The 25249-nt window shown below is 36.6% G+C and overlaps 1 protein-coding gene across 1 annotated transcript; it reads left to right on the top strand.

The window, feature by feature from the left end:
* Positions 1-10239: 10239 nt before the first annotated feature.
* On the top strand, positions 10240-25013 carry gabrg1 (gamma-aminobutyric acid type A receptor subunit gamma1). Its single transcript, XM_067385747.1, has 9 exons — positions 10240-10310; positions 15089-15249; positions 18443-18510; positions 18646-18866; positions 19167-19249; positions 19692-19829; positions 22328-22480; positions 22616-22815; positions 24738-25013. The coding sequence occupies exons 1-9, from the start codon at positions 10240-10242 to the stop codon at positions 25011-25013; spliced, it is 1371 nt and encodes a 456-aa protein (XP_067241848.1).
* Positions 25014-25249: the final 236 nt, after the last annotated feature.

Genomic DNA, 25249 nt, shown 5'->3' on the forward strand with positions numbered 1-25249 from the left:
CCCCTGTTGACTGAAATAAAGTGTTGTCAAAGCCAACGTGGCTCAGTTACTCTCCTTTTGTGTGGGTGATTTTTTTTTTTGCACTGTGCAACTCAAATATCGAAGTTCTTTTTTGTCCAAAAGCAAAAAACAAAACCTCTCTGCTATGAAAAAGACAAACAACTGAACACCACAAACCAGTGTTTCTATCATTGAGATCCTATCAGGGGCATCAGTTGGGTATGATGGCTGCCATACCTTGGCTGCATGGTCAGGTCAATGCAAAGTAATATATTTTTATTTGCAGGATTAATGTTATATTACTATGTGTGACATATCATTTGTAATTATTTAATAAAAGAGAAAAGCAAGTCATCATGTCACGTAAGTTTAACAGCACTGCAAATGTGTCTCTTATAACGTGCTTTTGCAGCATTGAGTATTGTGTCCAATCACAGGCATTTCTGTTGAAAATAATGACCAATCAGAGGTGTTTATGTTACCAGTAGTGAGAATCCACTCATTTTCTCTCAAAACACTGTATGAGTTTGTTTGGCGCAAGTTTACTAAGCTTTAAATACTCACAAATCCTCTCATTATAACACACAAAGCAGAGACACGGTTTAAATAAAACATTTATTGTGAAATTTAGACTAATTTATTGATTAAAATGCGAGTTTTCACACTCAGAAGGCAGGAACACACCAAGCCGACGGTCGGCCGACTAAGTTTTCTCAGTGTGTTCTGCACCGTCGGCTGAAGTTGGTCCTCATCGGCTTTTTTTCGGCCGATTCGAAATGTTGAATCGGCGTCGGAGCTCGTCGGTCCATCGGGCCATCTGATCATTCTGATTGGCTGTTCAGCTACTGCCGCCTGCTGGTTCAGAAAGGCATTTCATCTCACGCAGGCGCAGAACTGACGTGCTACTTGGCCGTCAGCTGTCGAGCGTTGGTTTGGTGTGTCAGGACAACTTAGGACACAGACGCTGCCGACGTGAGCCAATCCCGCAGTCTGCTTTCGTTGCCACTAGTTCGTCTGCGTCAGTTTGGTGTGTTCTGGCCTAGAGAGTTTGCACTGTACTGACTGACTGACAGCTTCAGTGATTATAAAGGAAGTGCTGTTTACTCGCTGTCTATGAAATTTCATTCACAATTTGAAGTTTTTGTTTTTCATGAGAATTTGTGACCTTTCCTACAAATATATAGTGAAGGTCACCATGATTTTGCCAAGTAAGACATGTTCCTGGATCAACATATTTTGTTGATCCTGGAACAACATTCCAGTCTTAAAATTTTGTCTTAACCCTATTTCTACCCCTAAACCTAATCATACCCATAACTTATCCCTAAAATCAGAGGGGAAAGATAGGTGAATAACACTGATGTAGAAGCACCTAACCCTGGTTGTAAGCCTAAACTTGACATAAATGGTAAACTTGTCCCTCAAATCTGATTGGTTGATCGGAATGTTGTTCCAGGATCAAGAAAGATGTTGATCCAGGAACATGTCTTACTTGGCAAAATCATGGTGACCCAAATATATACCTCATTACAAAAAGTGACAAAAATAGATTTTTAATTTTATAATAATAGTGATTTGATCATCTCTAAAAATTAATTTAAAAGCAAAACATGTGAAATAATACATTAAGCAGTGGAAATGGCTAATGAGCCAATAAGTGCTCCTCTTCTACGATCTACATGGTTAACGTGGTAATTTTAAGTATTTTTTTACATTTTAAAATAAGTGTTTGTTTTTCATCAAATATTAGTTTACATAGTAAAACTTTTAGTTTGACAAATGGGGACAATCTTTGAAAGATGAACAAAAAATGTTTTTAAAAATACCATTTAAATTGTATAATTTTCAAACTTTTGAGCTTTGAAGTTCTAGAAAAGAACCTACAGGAACCTACCGTAATTTTAACATTCTTATGTATATATATAAATATAAATATAAATATAAATATAAATAAATATATATATAAATATAAATATATATATATATATATATATATATATATATATATATATATATATATATATATATATATATATATATATATGTATACACATACATATATACACACACACACACACACACACACACACACATATATATATATATACATATATGTGTGTGTTGGATGTTGAATTCACAGAGACCAGATGGTCACTCAAGGTAGTTTTACTGGGCCTGGGACAAACATGACCAAAAGGCTGTTTAGAGTACAGTGCATCGATGTTGATTCAAGTCAGCAGGGAGAGATACTAGACTCTGCTGATGATGACATAGCTCCGCCCCGCAATGTCATGTGCACAAACGCAACAACCAATGGCGAGTTTTCCCAATTTATGCTGAATTTAACTAATATTATTTAAACTGTTATGCTGGATCCTCCATTTTTCTGACAAACAAACCAGACAGGAGAGTAACGTCGGTAGACTTTAACTGAAAATGGCGTGTATTGATGTCTTTCTGCGCTTGAAACAACATACCTTCTAATGTTAATGCATGTTTATTACTAGTAGGAAGAGATGATCGGTGCACATGCCTCGAGACGCTACAGCCATCTTTCACGACACATTAAAGAGCCACAAAATGGTATTTATTGTTTGAATTTCTTAAAAAATGACAAAATTTGAAAGCCGAGACTTTGTTTCATAGCAAAAGTAACCTGCTCGGTCTTCCTGTCCTCTTTGCTCTGCGATGTAATGTTATTTTTCACTCTGTGAGAACATGATGTGTGGCATGAGCAAAGCAACAGTAACTAAGGTAACTAAGGGGGCATGTCTTTGCGAATAATTTTTATTAAAAAATTATATATATATAGTTTTATTTAACATTAATTTTATATCAAGTAACACAATCCTTTTTCATGCTTTAGCTTTAGTTAACCAGCCTATAACAATATTGGCACAAACCTGACTGCAGTCTCAGTCAGTTGAATGGCATTTTGAGCTGACGTGGCACTAGTCGATACACATTGACAAGTTCACTGGGTTCCAGCTGCTTCTTTTATTTGCCTGCTTTAAAGGCCTGCATCTCTGGTCAAATTCACTAGCCCCCCCAATCCACATTGTCTTCTCTGCATTTCATTCCCTTTTTCATCCGTCTCTCTTTTCTGTCTGAGAGCTTTTTTGTACAGCTGACTCCGCTTTGACTAACCAGCAGAATTTGAGATTAGCAGCGTTGAATTGAGAAACGGCAGCCTGTGTGCATTTATCTAAGATCTTCCTTTAATACCATAACAGCATCACTCCCAGCTCATCTCTTTCGGTTATGGAAGCAGTATGAGATATAGCTATCAATGCCCACAGGAGGCTAAACAGGGAAAGACAGTACTCCATTAACCTCCCCTCACTCCTTTGCACCTTCTGGAAAAGCATATCTTTGGGTACAAACAAGCATCTGTCAGAACAGATGTGTCCAGTTGTGCGTACAATCATTACGCACACAGACTTGACCGGGGGGAGACTCAAAAACTAAGTTGGATTTCATTTATTGGCCCCTTTTAAGGTGGAACTGATGCCGATCCTCCTGTCAGGTGGCATTATCAAAGCGTTCTGCCTTAAGCGACGTCTGTGAGGATGTTGTGAGGCTTTATCAGATGTGAAAGATCACAGAGGCATAGAATCCAAAGAAGTGTGTGTTTGCTTGTGTCTGGAAACAGGCTGAAGCCATTTAAAGCCTTCACAAACACTGCTTAATGTTTACAATGGATCCCTCAGCTAACAATGAACAAACAAAACTAAATCATTTATTCTTCTACATTTGCACATAAAGGGAACTAATATGATATTTACTTCACCTCTGGAGCCTGTCGAGAATGTTTGAACAAATCTGATGTGTACGTATGCAGAGCTGCAGTTGCAAATTGTAATTGTTTGTTTTAATGAGAATGTATTTCATTGTTTCTCAATTCCATTCCTCCTCTCAAACAGATTGACAATGTCACAGCACTTTCCTTTCAAGAATTGATTTGTTGTCGTCTGTGATAAATTAACAATCAGAGAGAACAAATAACTCGGTGGCATTCATGTTTGACAATGGCGATTCAATAGGAATATATTGCTGCCATTATTTTCTTTAGCACAGGCACATATTCTCTTACAGCACTTTACTATAATCGTTATTGTCTAAACATTTGCCTGAAAGTAAAATATTAGATGAAAAGAAAAACTGAAATTAGCTAAAATTGAAACTGAAATAAAATAAATGAAAGCTAAATGGAAATATTTTTTAAAACATGCCAAAAATATGGCATTAGAAAAAAAAAAAAAGGTCCTATAAGACACTACGAAAGGGACTGTGTAATGCATATGAGGTTACCATAGAAGCAATCCAGCGATCTATGCTCATGTTCATGTGTGAGATGAAAAAAATATAAAAGGTTGCTAGATTGCAGATAAAAAATAGGTGAAAGCGGAGGGGGAATGGGGTTGGGATTCCTCCACAGAGAAGCCAGCCAAGCATGAATAAGGATTTGGTTGAGTTGCCTGGCAACTGAGGGGACATGCACAGGGCTTTGATGCTTAAAGTGTGTGACAGAACTTGACTGTTTGTTCTCTGTGTGTACTATATATGTATAGTATATATATATATATATGGGGGCGACTCAGTCCATTCACACAGGGCCCCCCCCAAAGCGTGATCGCACAGGTTGAACCACCCAAAGGACGGTCCTGCTGTTGTTTTTTATATGTCAGCATAAATACACATCGCTAGAAAGGTAGTGAACACATCAGTTAACAACTTAACATTTAAAATTAATATTCTGCTGAAATGTTATAAGGATATGTAATAGAACAATGTGTTTAACAGAATTAAAAAATAATATCAAAAAGATATGACCGATTAATATCAGCGGTAACATTCTACAACATTGTATATAGTCATGTCACCGAATATTGATCACTGTCTCAATGTGTAGTAAACCAAGATCCTAACCAGTGCCTGATTTAGCCATAATATTCAGCTTTGGGCATATCCCTCAGTGCAGCAAATTGCCATCTAGGTTTTGAACTTAAAGGGGATCTATAATGCCCCTTTTCACATGATGTAATATAAGTCTTTGGTGTCCCCAGAATGTGTCTGTGAAGTTTCAGCTCAAAATACGCCACAGATCATTTATTATAGCTTGTCAAATTTGCCCCTATTGGGGTGTGAGCAAAAACATGCTGTTTTTGTGTGTGTCCCTTTAAATGCAAATGAGCTGCTGCTCCCTGCCCCCTTTCCAGAAGAGGGCGGAGCTTTAACAGCTCAACAACAACAAAGCTGGAGAATCTCACGCAGCCAAAATGAGGATTGTCAGTAACGGTGTTCAGCCTTACATTGTTCAAACCGGAGTCGACACTGATGGAGAGACTCAGGAAGAAGTTACAACTTTTAGAATGAAACTGGACGTTTCTGAATGATTAGTGGATACATTTATGTAGTTGCTGTGGAGTTGATTCATCTCATCGACTAGCATGTGCTGTCAAGTTTATCTTTTGTGCAAATCCAGTATTGAATTGACACTCGTTTGTGAAGCAGTCTGGTGTAAAATAACGGCATGACAACAACACTCCCTCTCACTACAACAATTCTTCCTCTTCTCTAAAGCAGCCCAACATGGCATAAATTGTGTTCAACGCTCGTCTGTGCAGCCAACGACAGAACAGTTAGCATGCTTTGCTCAAACTTTTGCCATGACATTAGAACTGGTACAAACAAAATGGCGGCACCGTGGGTGAAAACGTGCAGATTAAGTTGCGGTAATAGGCTTAGAGAAAGGTTTGCCAAAACAAAATTACAGGGTTAGTAGATGTTTTCTGGGTTGGTAGATGCACCGGGGACCAAATTATAGCACTTAAACACGGAAAAAGTCATATTTTTTATGATATGTCCCCTTTAAGTTTAACAGAAAAGAGTAGGCCTATGTATGTGCAAATTGTCCTGTATATACAGAGAGTTTGGTGGTTTTTGTGTCTGAGTGAGAACTAAATTCATGTCATATGAAAGGTGTCGTCGTTGAATGCATTTTATGTCAAAGCAATGATAAATATTCTACAGTTTCGCCCACATAGACTGGTGTTCACTATGTGAAGAATTTTGAAAAAGTGATTTCAGCTTTGAGAAAAGGGCAATTGTAAAAAACTGTAATATTTACCACAGACAATTGAAAAGCTTTTGAAGAACTTTGATTCATCTTCTGGCCTTCTCTTTACCACCAGTGTTAATATAGTGCTGTCAGTATATGTTAGAAGCAGCGTGGCCTTACTAAATCAGCAGAAAAGAGCTGTTGGATTTATCAGTTTTAACATATATCAAAACTGTATAACACCACAAATATTAAAAGGGAAATCAAGTGGAATGGACAGTAAAGGGACAGGGCCTAAAAATAACACTCGAGTAAAAATCGGTGTTGGTGAGCATATGAAACAGTGTCAATCGCCAGTTGGCTGGTAACATTTTTATGAATTCTAACAACGCAAAATTGTGAGAACATGAATGAGAGCAAACATGATCACTCGGGAGAGTTGACGGGCAGTGTTGCATCGTCACGAAAGTTAAGTAAGCCTTGCCAATTTAAATATACAAGCTCAAGAAGACGTGAAAGGGAACTCAATTTGAGTGCACATACATCCTAAACGTTTGCCCAGAAATTGCCGCAAATACTGAATATAGCTCTCTTTCACGTCTTCTTGAGCTTGAACTGATATATTCAAACGAAATTATGCCAAAATGCCCGTCGTGGCAATTAAAAATAGTTATATCTTAAAGGGTTAGTTCAGCCAAAAATGAAATTTCTGTCATTAATTACTCACCCTCATGTTGTTACAAACCCGCAAGACCTTCGTTCATCTTCGGAACACAAATTAAGATATTTTTGCTGAAATCCAAGAGTTTTTTAAACCTCCATTGAAAGCAATGAAATAACCATCATTCAAGGTCCAGAAGTAGTTTTAATTGGACATTCAAGGTCCAGAAAAGTAGTAAAAACAAAGTTTCTACTACTTTTCTGGACCTTGAATGTGGTAATTTCATTGTTTGTTTTTTTTTTATTTGAGGATAAAAAAATCTAAATATCTTAATCTCAGTTTTGAAGATGAACAAAAGTCTTACAGATGTGGAACAACATGAGGGTGAGTAATTAATGACAGAAATTTCATTTTTGGGTGAACTAACCCTTTAACCGGACCAGTTGAGAAATAAAATGCATGTGTAACAGTATATTGGGTCTGTGCATTAGCTCTTAAAGTGCTGCTGTCTGTGTTTTTAATGTTAATAAAACAAAAGACAAAGAACAATCACTCAATGCTCTTGACTGAATAACATTTGTGACTTTAATTATAATTAATCTGTGCTTCATGGCTGGTAAAAATATTTATGGCTGGTAAATATTATTAAGTCACCAGTCATTGGTAGATGTGGCAAAAGTTAATTTTAGGCCCTGTACACTGATGATAAAGGATTATTATTAAGATATAGATCTGGGTTCCTCAAATCTTGCCCCGGAGGGCCAATGTCCTGCAGAGTTTATCCCACCTGATCAAACACACCTAAGCAAGCTACTCAAGATCTTCAGGATTACTAGAAAATCACAGGTAGGTGAGTTTGATCAGGATTTGAGGGCATATGAGGAACCCTGCTATCCTGATTAGGTTATTGTGTTTGTACAAAGTCTCTTCTTCATACTATTATTTAAATGTGCTTATAAATCTTACAGAATGAGTTTTTTTGAGAAGGTAAAAATGTGCACAGTTTCCTGTGATGGGTAGGATTAGGGGTAGGGGTAGTGTAGGGCGACAGAAAATATGGTTTGTACAGTATAAAAACCATTACGCCTATGGAATGTCCCCACATGTGTGTGTGTGTGTGTGTGTGTGTAGTCCAGCAGAGAAAATCTCAGGCACATCTCAGGTCCACATCATTTTGTCCCAGAATGTTAATGGCTGACATCATAATAGAGATTTCTTCCATTCAGAGAATCAGAGCACATCTGAATACAAAATACTTCAGCAAGAGGGTCTGAAACAGAGCACTGGCCTTTATACTAACATCATTCAAGCTATTAAACGTTTTGTGTGAAATGTATAAACTGAAATACAAAATAGTTTATTTTAACATGTCATTATAGATGTCATTACTTTACAATGAACTGTTGAAACAAAATGATTTCTGAAAATCCGAAGATCTGACATTTCAAACATTTTGAATGGCATTTATTATTTGGTTCAGAATGGAAAAGAGAAGAGGGGATTATTATGAGGATGAGGTTCAGGCAGTCTGTCTTTTCTACATGGAGCTGTCCATGGTGCTGACAATAATGAATGAACAGCCACTTGGCCTATAGGCTATATATAACAGGAGATGAATACATTCCTGAATAAGGAGTTACCTAAATGGGGAAATGTAGCCTACTATTCTTTTTATATACAGCTTTCTGCATTTTTGCAATAAAAAAACTAACAAAAAACTTTATTTACTTTCCATTTTTATAAATAATGTCCCCAAAAAGAGGTTTTGTCAAATTTAACTCACAACATTGAGTCAGTGGGTTCAAAATTCTTCAGGTGGTTTATGTCTAAATGAGGCCTGTCATGTAATGAATAAGTAATGAAATTGTTTGATAAGGATTAAAAAAAATAACAATAAAAACATAAATGTAAAATGTTTTCCTCCCCAATACAAAATATGAAACTAGCAAACAAAATTCTGACACCTCCGCTCCAATTACTATAAACCTTGTTTAACCTATTGTTTAAAGGGTTAGTTCACCCAAAAATTACAATAATGTAATTTATTACTCACCCTCATGTCATTCTACAGCCCTAAGAAGTTCATGTTCCGATCACAAATTAAGATATTTTTGATGAAATCTGATGGCTCAGCGAGGCCTGCATTGAAAGCAAAGACATTGAAACTCTCAAGATCCATAAAACATGTGAGTTCAGTGGTTCTGTCTATAAAGCGAGAAGAATACTTTACTTATTGTGCACCAAAATAACAACTTTTCAACAATTTCTATATGGGCCGAATTCAAAACACTGCTTCATGAAGCTTCTTTATGAATCTTTTGTTTCGAATCAGTGATTTGGATCTCCTATCAAACAGCTAAACTGCTGAAATCACGTGACTTTGGCGCTCCTAACCGCTGATTCGATTCATAAAGCTCTGAAGCAGTGTTTTGAAATCACTAGATATAGTTGAAAAGTAATTATTTTGTTTTTTTGGCACACAAAAAGTATTCTTGTCACTTTATAATATTAAAATAGAACCACTGAACTCACATGAACTCTTTCAAATATGTTTTTAGTACCTTTATAGACCTCACCGAGCCATCGGATTTCATCAAATATATCTTAACTTATGTTCTGAAGATGAATGAAGGTCGACTGTAGATTAGAGCAACATGAGGGTGAGAAATAAATGACATTATTTTCATTTTCATTATTTTTGGGTGAACAAACCCTTTAAGTATAAGTAATATACGTTACAACCGCGCTTTTTTCCCTTTTTGTTTTTTTTTTAAAAATCCAACCACAAAAACGCCAATATTTTGCTTGTGAAGGGAGGTCGCGTTTGTCTGAGGTAAGTAACCATAGCAACACTAGCAAGCACAACAGTAGCTAATGCCATCATTTGATCACATGATCATACATTATTAAATGGTTAAAAATAGTAGCCAACAAACTGGTTTGTTTGCAGTCTTTAAGGTTAGTTAACTGTGTTAGGGGGAGGAAATTACTGACAGAAAGCTCACTGAACAATTCTGTCTCTCTCACACAGACACAAACAATCAAAAATTACATGATAGTAGCCCCCTTTATACATAGGGTTAGATATGGTCACAATCATCTTGCTGCAGCGCCTCTGAAAATGTCGCATTTGTCACTTTATTAATCCCCAACAACAGCAAAACTAAGTAAAGGTCTCATAAATCACCACTTGATGTGAATTCTCTAAGGTAGAGCAGTCAGCTCTTTTCCTACAGGCAGTTTCTAATAATTCCCGGAACACGGAGAGCGTCGGTCTCACTCAGCAGAACGCTGGATGAACACAGCGGTGCCGCAATCAGCGAAATCCCGCATTCACCATTCACATCCACACCGCGTCTGCTGCCTCACACAAACTATAGGCTCAAGCTATATGCTTTTGTCTAGACAACACCTGACAGCATACGCTTTCACTTATCGTTTTACGAATCGCTCGAAAAAGGTTTGATCGTCTTTAAGCTCCAAATCATCGTTTGGTTATAAACCGAGCGTTCGCACGATGGTTCTGCTGCATCGCCGCCGGAGAAAAGAAGCACTGGTTTGGCTGTTGCCCGGTCTGCTTGGAGTCTGGTAAGTTTTCGCTTCAGAGGGGACAAAATAAACAAGGGATGCAATCAATATGACTACTAAAATAGCCCTTGACCGACAACACACACTTTTAGAGCAGTGATTCTGTAACGAGCTTCAGAACGATTTAGTTTTACGCTTTTCTTGTGGCACATCAAATCCATCCACCTAAACATTTCTACATATAACTGTCAATCACGACACGTGCAGTTGTTTAGCCTACATTTGATAATAATCACACAGATTGTAAGTGACAGTTTTGCTCAGGGCATTCGTGTTGATCTCGTCTTGTCGTTATAGCGAGGACGTGCAATGTCAGTCTACAAACAACCTTGAGGATACTTTGGCCAGCATTCAGCTGCAATTCAACAAACAACACCCCACACACTATTAGATCTTAAACCATCGTGTTGTCAGATTGGAAGGTTATGTCACAATTTCTTCATTGTAAATGTAAATGTTATGCATAAGTTGTAGTCCACATTAACACTTTGGTTTCCTTAGCTGATTTCATTCAATGTATTCAAGGATTTAAATGTGCTTAATAGAATAAACATACTTGGTTTGTAAGATTGCATTCCTCTCATGTGAAAAAGTGACCATTTTTAAGTGTCTCGTCTATTTTTTTGTTTTATTTAGGCCTTTGTTTTAATTGTGTATGTCTCAGAGGCTCACAAAGGTCATTCAGAGGCTATGTTGTGTCCAGACAAAATGAAATTCTGCATTTGAGGAAAATATTCCGTCTGTGTTTTCCATTGACAGCCTGCTTTTTAACTGCTCAGCACTCTGCCTACAGGGATCAATAACCTACATTCTGTCCACCCACCGGGGTCTCATCCACAGGGATGCTTCATATTGATTTTTCTGTCTTTCATTAGTTGTATATGCATGGGAATGTACCATTTTTTTGTTTCGTTTATAGACATCACTATAAATCACTACAATTACTGGGTACTTTTTGAGGAAACATATATTTAGACCATTCAGATGTAACAATTGATTTTGTTATTTCATGTCATATGAACACTACACATAACTAAACGAGCAATTCTGATGTAGGCTATATCTACTGTTTAAACAAACACAATAACAGGCTTGAAGACGGTTGAATCTTGAGACAGAATTTGTATTAAGTGTCTTTGAAGGGTTAGTTCACTCAAAAATTAAAAATAATGTCATTTATTACTCACCCTCATGCCGTTCTACACCCGTAAGACCTTTGTTCATCTTCAGAACACAAATTAAGATATTTTTGATGAAACCCGATCCATAAAGGTACTAAAAACATATTTAAATCAGTTCATGTGAGTTCAGTGGTTCTACTTTTAATATTATAAAGCGACGAGAATATTTTTTGTGCGTCAAAAAACCCCCAAAAACGACTTTATATCAATATCTAGTGATGGCCGATTTCAAAACACTGCTTCAGAGCATTATGAATCTTTTGAGTCCAATCAGTGATTCGGATTGCGTATCAAACCGCCAAACTGCTGAAATCATGTGACTTTGGTGCTCTGAACCACTGATTTGATTCGTAAAGCTCTGAAGCTTCAAGAAGCAGTGTTTTGAAATCGGCCATCACTAGATACTGTTAAAAAGTCGTTATTTTGTTTTATTTATTTATTCATTTTTTTACTTTCATTGCTTTATAATATTAAGGTAGAACTAATGTACTCACATGAACTGTTTTAAATATGTTTTTAGTACCTTTATGGATCTTGAGAGAGGAAGTATTGCTCCCTATGCAGGCCTCACTGAGCCATCGGATTTCATCAAAAATATTTTAATTTGTGTTCCGAAGATAAACAAAGGTCTTACGGGTGTGGAACGCCAGGAGGGTGAGTAATTAATGACAGAATTTTCATTTTTAACCCTTTAACTACACTTTAACAAATGCTGGGTTAAAAACAACCCAAGTTGGGTAAAATGTTGTTTTAACCCAGTGTTTGGGTTAAATGTTTGACCAACCTGCTGGGCAGTTTTATTTTACTCATCTATTGTTTAAAAAAATACTACAAGTCTGGCTTAAAATGAACCTAAAATAGGTTATTAAAAATCAGACATAATTACTAGAGGCAACAATAATAATCAAAGGTGAACATTTATTAATAAGCAATTTAATAGGGTATATGTTGAACGTCACATGACCAAACCGGAAAACTGGGCCCGTTTGTCAGAGAAAGTGTTAACAGCAGTATGAACTGATGTTATATCTATGGACTTTTAAGGTAATCAGCAAAACTACCTAGATCACAGGTGTTTTATTCTATTAAATATCTAAACTTTAGTGTGAAGAAAAAAAAATTAAAAAGCTATTAAATATCAATCTGCATATGCGGGGGACATCAGTAATGCTCATCCTGGCTCGCTCCTTTTAAGTTATCTTTAATAAACAGCTCATTTTTCATGAAGCACATACAAAAGACCTAAACCTGAAGCAATCTAATCTATTTGGCAGAAAACGGAAGTTAGATTGCGCATAAACCCTATTTATGTTTATTATTTAATTATTATTTATTAAACTTAATAAATGTTAATTTCCAAACGATTTAGGTTCATTTTAAGCAAGCAATATAGTCATTTTTAAACAACAGTTCAGTTGAATAAAACTCAAACAAAACAACCCAGTTGCTGGGTTTGTCCATTTTTAACCCAACTTGGGTTATTATTAACCCAGCATCATCCTAATTCATTTAAATGGTTGCACTTTATTTTAAAGTGCATGCACTCACTGTGTACTGGTTAATATAAGGTAACTACATGGGTTTAGGAGTAGGTTCAGGGTTAGTACCTAATTATAGAAAGACTGTTCACTCCTCTTAGTTATGAATGGGAGAAACTGCAACGTGCAGTATGGCAGAATACGTCATACATGTTCATACACTTAGCACTGCACATGCGCATTGGCTCATCTAGCCTGAAAAATAAGCTTTTTTAACGCTATTTGAGCATAAGACATAACATTTATGGGACAGTTACTACAAATGTCATCCGTCATAACCTGTGCTGATTTGAAATGTTATTTAATTGTGAGTTCACCACGCAGTTTTTGAGATTTCAGGATTCCCCCATTCAAATAGATAGGACTTGATCTTGGATACCTGAAATGGCTGCCTGGAGGCGTTGCAAATATGGCCGCCGAGTGAACATCTAACTTTCTTCGAAAGGGACTTTGTTATTACCCAGTTATTGTGATAACTACACTGTACAAAAAAATGGTAAACAAAAACCATAAAATTAAAGTAAATATCTTAATTCAAATAAAGGGCAAAACCAAAAATTTTACAGAAATTTCATTAAAAGTTTTACTGAAAAACACTGTTATTTTACAAGTTTTTCCTTGTTTAAATTAATATATTTTACTTAAATTTTACGTTTTTTGTTTGGCAGCCATGGCTGCCAGTCATTTACCGTTTTATTCTACAGTGTAAAACTGTTATTTTACAGATTTTTCCTTGTTTAAATTAAAATATTTTAATTTTAGCGTAGCTGCCAGTCATTTATAGTTTTTTTACAAGTTTTTTTTCTACAGTGTAAAATGTTATTTTACAGATTTTGACTTGTTTAAATTAAGATATTTTACTTTCATTTTATGGTTTTCTTTTGGCAGCCGTAGCTGTCAGTCATTTACCATTTTTTTTACAGTGTAAAACTGTTAATTTACAGATATTGTTTGTAATTTTACATAGTTTTAAACATAATTTAAAATTACAGAAAAATACTGTTAAAAAATTAGAGTAATTTTCCGTAAAATTAGGATTTTTTTTACAGTGTATAATAAGTATGTACATGGGGTAAAGGACTGTAAAATAAAGTGTTACCATTTAATAATTTGCAACAATGCACTTATTGTGTACATATAGGCAGACATGATTTTGCATTGTACTTATAATTAAAAATACCTGCACAGCTGTAATTCATTTTTAATGAATCCAACTATAACATGAAACCTGTCCCTCACCGCACCAGAATAGCTGCAAAATAGTTTTGCAAAACAACAGTGGAGTATAGCACAAGTACACTACTTATTTTTATTTATTTATTTTTTACAAAAGTACATTTGTTAAACACAGCAAATATAAAGTGGGTCCAAATCTTGTTTTGAATGTTTTTCAGATTACCCAGGTGGCTGAAACATCTTGATTGATTTCATGCCTTTTGTGCAGTTAGTTTTTATGGCCTGTATCTTTGATGCACATAACCTTCATTTCTCCAAAAGCAAAAGTCTGAAGTAGTGACATCAGATGAGACCCAGTCTAGACTATTCACGTCCATGGGAAATGCACACATCTCAGTTAGAAATGATCCCCGATATGTCTGTTCCTGCAGATATAATGCACCAGAGAATAAATTTAGAAGCCTTTACACCATATCCACTGCAAGAGAGGGAGTTGTGGGTGATAATTTAAACCCCTCACCTTCAGCTGTTTCCTCCCTCCACTGCCAGGACACATCTTCATTAATCACTGCATTCTTTTATTAGAACTTCCTCTTTGTATCTCCAGCACTGTGTTCATTTAAAAAACTCTTCTCTCATGCTGCCATATACATTTACAGTCACTGATGACTTCTTTTATCTGTTCTTCCTGCAAAACTCTCTCTTTCTTACTCTGCCTGTCTTACTTAATCAGTCGCTCGCTCTTTAGATTTTAAGCTTCTAACATAAACAAACTTCTCTTTTAACTATTCTCTATTTTAAATCTAATATTATTGCTCTATTGTTTCCCTCTCTGCTGTCTGTCTACTTATATTCCCTCTGTTTGTGTCTGCTCTCGTGACAGCATGGCATTTGGCCCAAGCAAAGCAGAGGAGGAAGATTATGAGGATGTCCCCATAAATAAAACATGGGTTTTATCACCAAAGGTCTACGAGAGCGACGTCACCCTTATCCTAAACAAATTACTGCAAGGTTATGACAACAAACTGAGACCAGATATCGGAGGCAAGTCATTTTTTGGTTGCATGCTTATCCAGGCCCACACAGAATCTATAATCCTACAAATCGACACAAAAATTCTGTCTGGATCTGTTTATGACCCTCAAAAACAATGCTAAAGCTTAATAAGTAACTGCAAAATGTTGATAATTATAAGATAATGTCTTCATTCTTATGAAGCCTAATAAAGAAGAACAGGCTGTGACAATTAAACCCTCTGAGCAGTTCAGAGTTTCTACGTAATCATCATTTTTAAGATACCATCAGCATTTTTGTAGTATTAAATGAAGTGTTGTTTGGCTTTAGGATTTTGCTGATGTTTTTCTCTTCGCCAGAGCTGTACAAGTCACTTTATTCTCAGTACATCAGTGTTCTGGAAGCGGACTAGAGTTGAGTTATTTAAGAGGATTTATCTCAGAGGTGTTCGGGTACAATAGACCCAAATCACTATTGATCTTCCTTCTTTATCTGTGTTTCATGTCTGAGATAGAGGAAGAGGGTGTAAGTAGGAGAAGAACGCAGTTAATCAGCATAGAGCAAGTTCTGAATGATTGCAGGTGAACTTGCAGTGTTTGTGTTATTTGTCATGTCTCTGTGACTGGATTTCCTGCGAGAGAAATGTTTTTTGAACCCGCAAGGATGAGGATTCAGGCAGCTTTGAGTAATTTGTGTGGCTGCTATTGGAAATGTGATTGCATTTGCAGCCCATTTCACTTCTGTGATGTGTTGTATTTCTGAGTGAAACAGGATATTCAGCGAGAAAATTTGATTTTATCCACTGATTGGGAATTGATTGGATGGTTACATGTTAGGATGGAGCCAGACTGAATGCGAGTTTGCTAAAAATAGCCATTTGGCTATTGGTGAACATTATTCAGTATTCAATAGTGATGCAGAAAGAGAAAGGAAAAAGAGGACGAGCAAGATATTAAATGCTATTTTTTCCTTTGGAATAACATGCACCGATGTAAGATTCACAATAGAGATGTGCATTAATTAACTGTCTATTTTTTTTATTTTATTTATGTAACAGAACAGCAATGCTTTCTAAAATGCATGTTAAATACATGTTGTATATGATATATATCTTTGATTAAATTACTTAAAGTATTAGTTCACTTTAAAATGATAATTAGCCCAAGCTTTACTCACCCTCAAGCCATCCTAGGTATATATGACTTTCTTCTTTCTGATGAACACAGTCGGAGAAATATTAATAAATAAATCCGCGGGAAGAGAGAGGCAGATGCCGTTTGATGCTGCAGGTAAACAGCAAACAGCCTTGGTTTTATTTAGTTTCACTGGTAAAGACCTTTTTTCTTTACACCAAGTTTAAAAACAAAAACAAATGCTGAATGCGGATTAAGTAAAATCTTTGTTTGGAGTGTTGAATGTGTTTTGATTGTGTTGTTTGGATTGTGGAACTATGCAGTTGTTGCCTTTAAAACAAAGTCCCTTTAAGACAAGTCATTTCACTCGGCGGCCATCTTTGAAACGCCTCTCGGGCATCCTGGGCATCATGCAGCTCCTATCTCTTTGAATGGGGAAACATCAGATTCTCCAAAACTGTTCGTCAAGCTTACGATTAAATTTGATATTTGAAATCACCAATGAAATCTAACAACAACCGACTCATAAATTTAGTTTCTAAACGCTCGAATCATGACAAAAAAACTCGAATCATGACAAAAAAACCTTTTTTTTCAGGCTGGATAAAGCTAATGCGCATGCGCAGACCTAAATGCGCGTCTCTTTGGATGCGCGCGTTTGACTGTTTCTATAGAAACCGGTGATTCTAACGGCCGCTGAAGTGACGCGTTGACTTTACCAGTCGGCGATAGGCTCTTGGCTTTAGAAGGCGGGACTTATTCCGCCATATTGCGCGTTACACTTTCTCCCATTCAAAACAATACGAGTGACACGTCTTGTGTTATTCTATAGTCTTTGATTTAAAATGACATGGTTACAGTTAATGTTTTCATTTAAGGTTTCAACCCAATTTAAAAACAAAAGCTAAATGCTTTAGTAGGCCTACCTATATATATTGAATGTAGGCTACTTACTGCGCAGTTACTGCTGTTAATTTCAGATGGTTACAGTTATTGTTTTTAATAGCCAAAACCTAGTTTAGCCTGTTAAATACCAAATAAACATCTTGTTTATGTATACTTTCATTTTTTCTTGTCTGTTGCTTGATAAGAATAAAATAAAAAATAAAAATCAGAAATCGGAATCGGCCAGTTTGCTTGTAAAAAAAAATCCGAATCGGCCATGAAAAATCATGATCGTGCATCCCTAATACTGATGTCTTTCCGCGTTTGAAACAACATACCTTCTGATGTTCATTCATGTTTATTTGATTCTATAAATTAACTAGTAGGAAGAGATGATCGGTTCACGAGCCGCTTGAGCTGAGGTGCTACAGCGATCTGTCACGACATATCAAAGAGCCACAAAACGGTTTTTATTGTTCGAATTTCTTAAAAAAAAATGACACAATTTGAAAGCTGGGACTTTGTTGTTAATATCAAAAGTAACCTGCTCTGTCTTGTCTGTCGACGTGTTGTCAGTGTCCTCTTTGCTCCGTGATGTATTTTTCACTCTGTAACTAAGGGGGGCGGGTCTTTGCGAAGGGTCAATTACGGTAGTTATGGCTTGAACGCAGCATAAGCTCATTATTTTGATTCGGTAGGAACTTTAAAAGGTGGCTGCTGTTTTGGTTGCGGTGCTTGTGACTGGCGTCTGTCTTAACTTTTTTTTTTTTGCATGTGTCTTAACTTTACTTAGCACGAAACTCGCCGATGACGTATGATGTCTGCGCGAACAGGGTGCGCGAGGGTATATAGAAAAAGTTGACAGGCAGGTAGGACATCGTATTATTTCATTCGGACCAAACATAATTATTGGATTTACATTTTATGGTCCTACGCCTTCCACAAACGATATATAAAAAATACATTTAGACAGTGATTACTATCAGTATATGAGGAGACTTTCAACCAGTATAACAAAAAATGCTTCTGTAGAGAATCACCTATTGCACCTTTAAATGAAAGCATTATTGTACTGTTTTGATACTGTATACATATCAATATATATATAACTGATTTTTATGTATTTTTATCTTTTTCTTTTTATTTGATAGTTATGATTATTAATGTAATTTGAATATATATTTGTATTTTGAATTATATTCCAGTGAGACCGACTGTGATCGAGACGGCAGTGTACGTGAACAGCATAGGCCCGGTAGATCCCATCAATATGGTAAGCAGAAATGTTTAATACTACATTATTTTCAGAGCTGTGAAAAAACTGTTTAGATCAATTTCTCAGTCACAAGCAATAGCCACATAATTTCACAGTTACAAAAGAAACTATAAGGCTCTTTACTTTTTTTAGGAGTACACCATCGACATCTTCTTTGCTCAGACATGGTACGACAGCAGACTGAAATTCAACAGCTCAATGAAACTCCTCATGCTCAACAGCAACATGGTGGGAAAAATCTGGATCCCTGACACGTTTTTCCGTAACTCTCGTAAATCTGACGCACACTGGATCACGACACCGAATCGCCTTCTGCGGCTCTGGAGCAATGGAAGAGTAATGTATACTCTAAGGTGTGTCTGCGGTTAACCTCATGAGCCGAGTGAATGCTGTTTATGCAACAACAGTATGTGTCCTTGTATTCCTGTCCCGAAACATTTGCTTTTGTACAGAATTACATCCACTGTCTGTTGCAGCACGTTTAAGCCATTACATCGGATTCACATATTTATGTCAGGGACTGTTAAATCAGACAGAGGGTTTGATCTTTGATGTCGTAGTACAAATATCAAAGCCTGCACAAATGCACTCAAAAATGTCACAATCAACATTTTTTGTTTGTTTTGCTATTGTCTATTATTCTTTTTTGTTAGGTTGACTATTAATGCGGAATGCTACCTTAAGCTGCATAACTTTCCCATGGATGAACATTCGTGCCCTCTGGAGTTTTCAAGCTGTAGGTGTTAAATTCTTATGTCAATCTGTCACTCAGCCTCAGTCCTGTCCCGAGTACTGCTGGGCAGCCAATCCCCACACATTGCCTCTGTCAGCCAATCATGCATTGCCAATATTGGCCAAACAAACCTTAACATTACAGCTGGCCTGTAGCAACTACCATCCTCCAACCTTGGAATGAGTGAGGACAGAACCCATCCTTCTCCAGCCCTCTCTCCAACCCCTCTTTCCACCACCCCTCCATCCGTTATTAGCACCATGCCTCAGCTTCTCATTTGTCGTCATCCACTGTGGGCATGGGAAGGGCATGCACCGCTTTCCACTAACAGAGTGCTACTCAATGCCATTCTGCCATCATTGTAACTTTGTCATTTACATACCGAAATGAAAGGTCACATGCAATCTGGTGGATTTGCTTTTGTTTCGTTTTTTTCCATTCGCAGATGGGTATCCAAAGAATGAGATCCAGTATAGATGGCAGCGTCGTTCGGTTGAAGTTGCAGACCAGCGGTACTGGAGGCTTTACCAATTTGCCTTTGTAGGCCTACGCAACACTTCTGATGTGGCAAACACTCAGTCTGGTATGAACATACGGAATAAATAATAGATTTATTATTTAGAATAGATTTGAGGTAAATATTAATAATAATAACAACATCAATAAATGAGCAGATATTAATAATAATAATAAATATAGCAGCAATTACGGGGACAAGCACAAAAACGGCACAAGATGCCAGCCAACATGGCTCTGAGCATCAGACCAACTACATTTGTGAGCAATTAAAGACCTATTAAGATCACTTTAGGCAAAAGAGCTGAAAGATGAACAAAAATGAGAATTTACTGGTTCATCACTTTCGACCAATAGGTGGCGCTGTGACCAAATCAATGTGGTATGTTCAGAGTGAGGTGACAATGACACTTGCAAAGTTTGGTGTCAATATGTCAAAGCATTGCAGAGATACAACTTCAAGACTGTGTTTTGCATCATGCCTCAAATTTATTGCCCTGGTATATGAAAATGGTTTGACGTATCAACTTGAAATCCATAACTTTTTGTCGGCATGGTCTGAAGATGATACGGTTCGATTTTGGTGAAAATCGGAGCAACGGTCTAGGAGGAGTTAGAAAAAGTAGGTTTTTAAAGAAAAACAATATGGCGGACAGGAAGTTCAGCCGACTATGGCAAATTTGATATCAGTGTTCTCAGCATCACCCAAGGAATCTACTGAGAGAAGTTCCATTACAAACGGTGGATACAGTCAAAAGTTATTAGCATTTTTGTAAATTTTGTTTTAACTTTTGACCACAAGGTGGCGCTGGTCCGAAACTTCTCAGGCTCCTTCAGGGCATTGTGCAGATGACCCATACCGAGTTTTGTAATGATACGCTAATGCGTTCGTAAAATACAGCATTTTAGCACAAAATTCAAAATGGCCGAAGTGGGAAAATTAGATATCATTCGACTCGAACACTGCATGATGCCTCAGGTCATGCTTGTGATGACATGTACCAAGTTTGGTCTGAATATGATAAAGTGTTCAATTTTCGTGAAAATCGGAGTAACGGCCTAGGAGGAGTTTGAAAAAGTAGGTTTTTCAGAAAATTCAAAATGGCGGAATTTTTTTTCAAATTTTCGGAATTTTGTTTCTATGGTTCAAAAGTTATTAACATAAACATAAGTGCAACTTTGGACAGCTGGTGGCGCTAGAGGGATTGAGTTAGAGACTCCAAATTTGCTACGGACATAGATCAGACTGTCCTCTAACTGTGTGCCAAATTTCATAACTTTCCCGCAAGCGGTTCTATGGGCTGCCATAGACTTCAAGAGCGGAAGACGAAATCCAACAGATACAATAGGTGCCTCCGCACCTTCGGTGCTTGGCCCCTAATAATAATCATTAATTAAACAACAACAATGCACAAGCAGTTATTATTAATTGTATTGTTATTTATAATAGTAGATTTGGTAAATTAATAATAGGAAGATAAACAGAATTTTATATTACGTGAATGCATTAATATTAATAATTTGTGTTATTAAAACATGAGCAGTTATTAATAATTAGGGATGGGTAAAAAATATAGATTTCTCGATTTTAATCGATTCTCACTTTTATGAAATGATATCGATCCTTAAATCCCAAGAATCGATTAGACTAGTCTTCTGTTGATGAATGAACCGAACATTTTAGCACGCCTCCCATTCAATAAATCGCAATGATCTTTGTGCTTTGTTACTTTTGATATGAAAAAGTCTCAGATTTCAAATTATGTCCATTTTATTACAAAATGTAAAAAATAAATACAATTTTGGCGCTGTTAAATGTGGCGTGACAAATTGCTATAGCGCCCCCCTCAGTTCAAGAGAAGCGGCAGCGCGAAGCACTTGTGAACTGATCGTCTCCATCGCTTTACTACAAGTTACAGCGTGAAATAAACATGAATGAACATCTGAAGGTAAGTTAAGTACAGCTTATCCGTATCATGTCTTATGTAATCGCTCAAACGGCGTTTAAACCGCGGGAAGACGTCAATAATGTCACATAATGTTATATTTACCTCAGATAAACCATATTCAGTGATCATAAACTCGTTAGTCAGCTAGAAAAAATGGACTCTAGACAGGAGTATTTTGCTAAATATATGCACCATATTACATAATTATTATAATTTTAATGTTCTTCAGTATTTAATGCATGTTTGAATAAATCCGTCAAGTTTTTATGACAGCCACCATTTAAATGTTTAGATGAGGGCCTTTAGATGGGTAGAAATATGATAATGTAATTGTAAAGTTAGTATTATAAATTTATTATTATGAAAACTTATGAAATTTGCCATGTACTGTATCTGATATACAGTATGTCCAAAGTAATCGATATTGAATCGGAATCTAATTGAATCGCAAGCTTGTGAACCGAATCGTGAAATTTGTGTCAATACCAAGCCCTATTAATAATAGTTATTATAATAGTAGATTTTGATTATTATTTTTTAAATAATTTTAATAAATATTGCATAATTATTGTAAGTTAAAAAGTGTTTAAAATGTATTATTGTCTCATATTAATAGGAGAATACGTGGTTATGACTATTTTCTTTGACCTGAGCCGGAGAATGGGCTACTTCACCATCCAGACCTACATCCCCTGCAGTATGATTGTGGTTTTGTCCTGGGTCTCTTTCTGGATTAACAAGGATGCTGTACCTGCCAGAACATCTTTAGGTAATTTAAAGAGCCTCAGAAGTAATACAAATTAATAGGAGCATCAATAATATTTTGTGAATGTATTATGCGTTAAAATGAAAAGGAAATTCTTCAATCGGGGTGCTTAACTACTGTACATCATGATTGGCTTAGGAATCACCACTGTGCTCACCATGACAACCCTAAGCACCATATCGAGGAAGTCCTTGCCGAAGGTGTCGTACGTGACAGCCATGGATCTATTCGTATCTGTCTGCTTCATCTTCACCTTTGCAGCTCTTATGGAATATGGGACTCTACATTATTTCACAAGCAATCGACAGAACAAGAAGACCAAATCAAGCAATGCACAGGTGAATGAACTTCATTTGTTATTAAAATGCCAGTTCAAAATGAATATAACTTTCTGTGGAAAACTTTCTCTTTTCCATACAATTATAACTAATGGGGATCTGAGCTTTTAAAGGGTTATTTCACCCAAAAATGAAAATGTTATCATTACTTACTTGCCCTCAAGTGGTTCCAAATTTGTATGACTTTCTTTCTTCTGTTGAACACAAAAAGGATACATTAAAGGGGTGGTTGATTATGATTTCACTTTAGTTAGTGTGTAATGTTGCTGTTTGAGCATAAACAACATCTGCAAAGTTACGACGCTCAAAGTTCAATGCAAAGGGAGATATTTTCTTATTCTCTGTTTAAGGACTACAACGAGCTTCTTCCCGGGTTGGTGACATCACTAACCATAAAATTTACATAAACCCCGCCCCCAGGAACATGCAACAAAGGGGGTGAGGCCATGCTGGCCTGCCTTAGAGAAGAGGAAGAGTTGTTGTAGAGTTTTCTTACCATGCCGTCATTTTACTCTGGACTGCTTCACAATCGAGGGTCAATTCAACACTGGATTTGCACAAAAGATTAACATGACGGCACATGCTAGCTGATGAGTTGAATCAACTCCACAGCAACTACATAAATGTATCTACCAACCATTCAGAAACATCCAGATGCATTCTATAAGTTGTAACTTCTTCCTCATTTTGGCTGCGTGAGATTCTCCAGCTTTGTTGTTGTTGAGCAACCGAAGCGCGAGCTGTTAAAGCTCCGCCCTCTTCTGGAAAGGGGGCCGGGAGAAGCAGTTAATTTGCATTTAAAGGGACACACTTTTGCTCACACCCAAATAGGGGCAAATTTGTAAAGCTATAATAAATGATCTGTGGGGTATTTTGAGCTGAAACTTCACAGACACATTCTGGGGACACCAGAGATTTATATTACATCTTGTAAAAGGGGCATTATAGGTCATCTTTAAAGGATGTTGGAAACCAGACAGTTAATGGCATCCAAAGATTTCCAAAGTAGGAAAAAAAATATTATGGAAGTCAATGGGTGCCATCAACTCTCTGGTTACCAACATTGTTTAAAATCTCATTTTGTGTTCAACAGAAGAAAGAAACTCATATATGTTTGGAAAAACATGATGGTGAGTAAATGATGACAAAATTTTAATTTTTTTGGTGAACTATCCCTTTAAGCTTCTAAAAGGATCACCATAAAAGTATCATAAATGTGGTCCATAAAACTTATATGGTATATTGCAAGCTTGTGAAGCCATATGCTACCTGTAGTGTGATGAACTGAAATGAATTTGTGAACCAAATCAGTGATTCACAAGTGAATCACACAGACAATTTGTGTGAAATGGATGTACCAAGTCATCCGATTCACAATATCCGGTTCACAAGAATGATTCACTGCTACTTCTCTCATTAACACACCCAGGAGAACTGAAATGTCAAAATATTCTGTGAATAATGACGTAAATCTGGTCTGTTCCTCACACAAATAAAGCAGTTACCACTTTTTTTAATCTCGATTTTTTTTTACTTTAATTATATTAAATGAATGTTGAGGATATTATGTAAAAAAAAAAAGTCACACTTGATGATTAAATAATGACAAAATATTGATGATTACATGATTAAATGACCTGTAATTGATGATTACATGAACACTTGATAATTAAATAATGACAAAATATTAAACTGTTGCTTAGAACACAGAACAAGTAATTAAGCACCTAGATGATCAATGATATGTACAATTATAGTACTAAGAAGCTTACTAACTTCTTCACAGCTCAGGTTAGAATAGGTCACTTTGTACTTTTGTTTGCAGTTAATTGAGTGTGCTGAGCAGCAGATGGCATTTTGCTTTTGCATTGCACATTGTTTTAGCAACAAAATGGTAGTGACCTTGCTGTTCCTCTGTGTAGAAACCCAGCATGGTTAACATCAGACCTGGGACATCTCTGCTGCAGATGAACAATATTGCTCCCTACCATGAGGATGATGATTATGCGTATGAATGTCTGGACGGGAAAGACTGCGCCAGTTTCTTCTGCTGCTTTGATGATTGTCGCACCGGAGCTTGGCGTGAGAACAGAATGCATGTCCATGTCTCCAAAATCGACTCCTATTCCCGAATATTCTTCCCAACCGCCTTTGGTCTCTTCAATCTTGTCTACTGGATTGGATATCTGTATCTTTAAAGATGTTGGCAAGTGGGAGAGGGACTCAGTTCTAGTAATATTCGCAAATCATCTGTAAATTCTCCATCTGCTAAATCTGGCAGCATAAATCTTTGAGAGAAGGGGATGTGTGAGGCTTGAGTTGGATGTATTAATACTTAATGTGTCTTTAATTGTACATGACATGTGATTTATTGCAGGATTTGAATCTTTGAAGGACAATGCATTAATGCTAACTTAATATCTCAGTTTTTGAG

Source organism: Chanodichthys erythropterus, chromosome 5 (genome assembly GCF_024489055.1).
Source record: "Chanodichthys erythropterus isolate Z2021 chromosome 5, ASM2448905v1, whole genome shotgun sequence".
Classification (NCBI taxonomy): Eukaryota; Metazoa; Chordata; class Actinopteri; order Cypriniformes; family Xenocyprididae; genus Chanodichthys; species Chanodichthys erythropterus.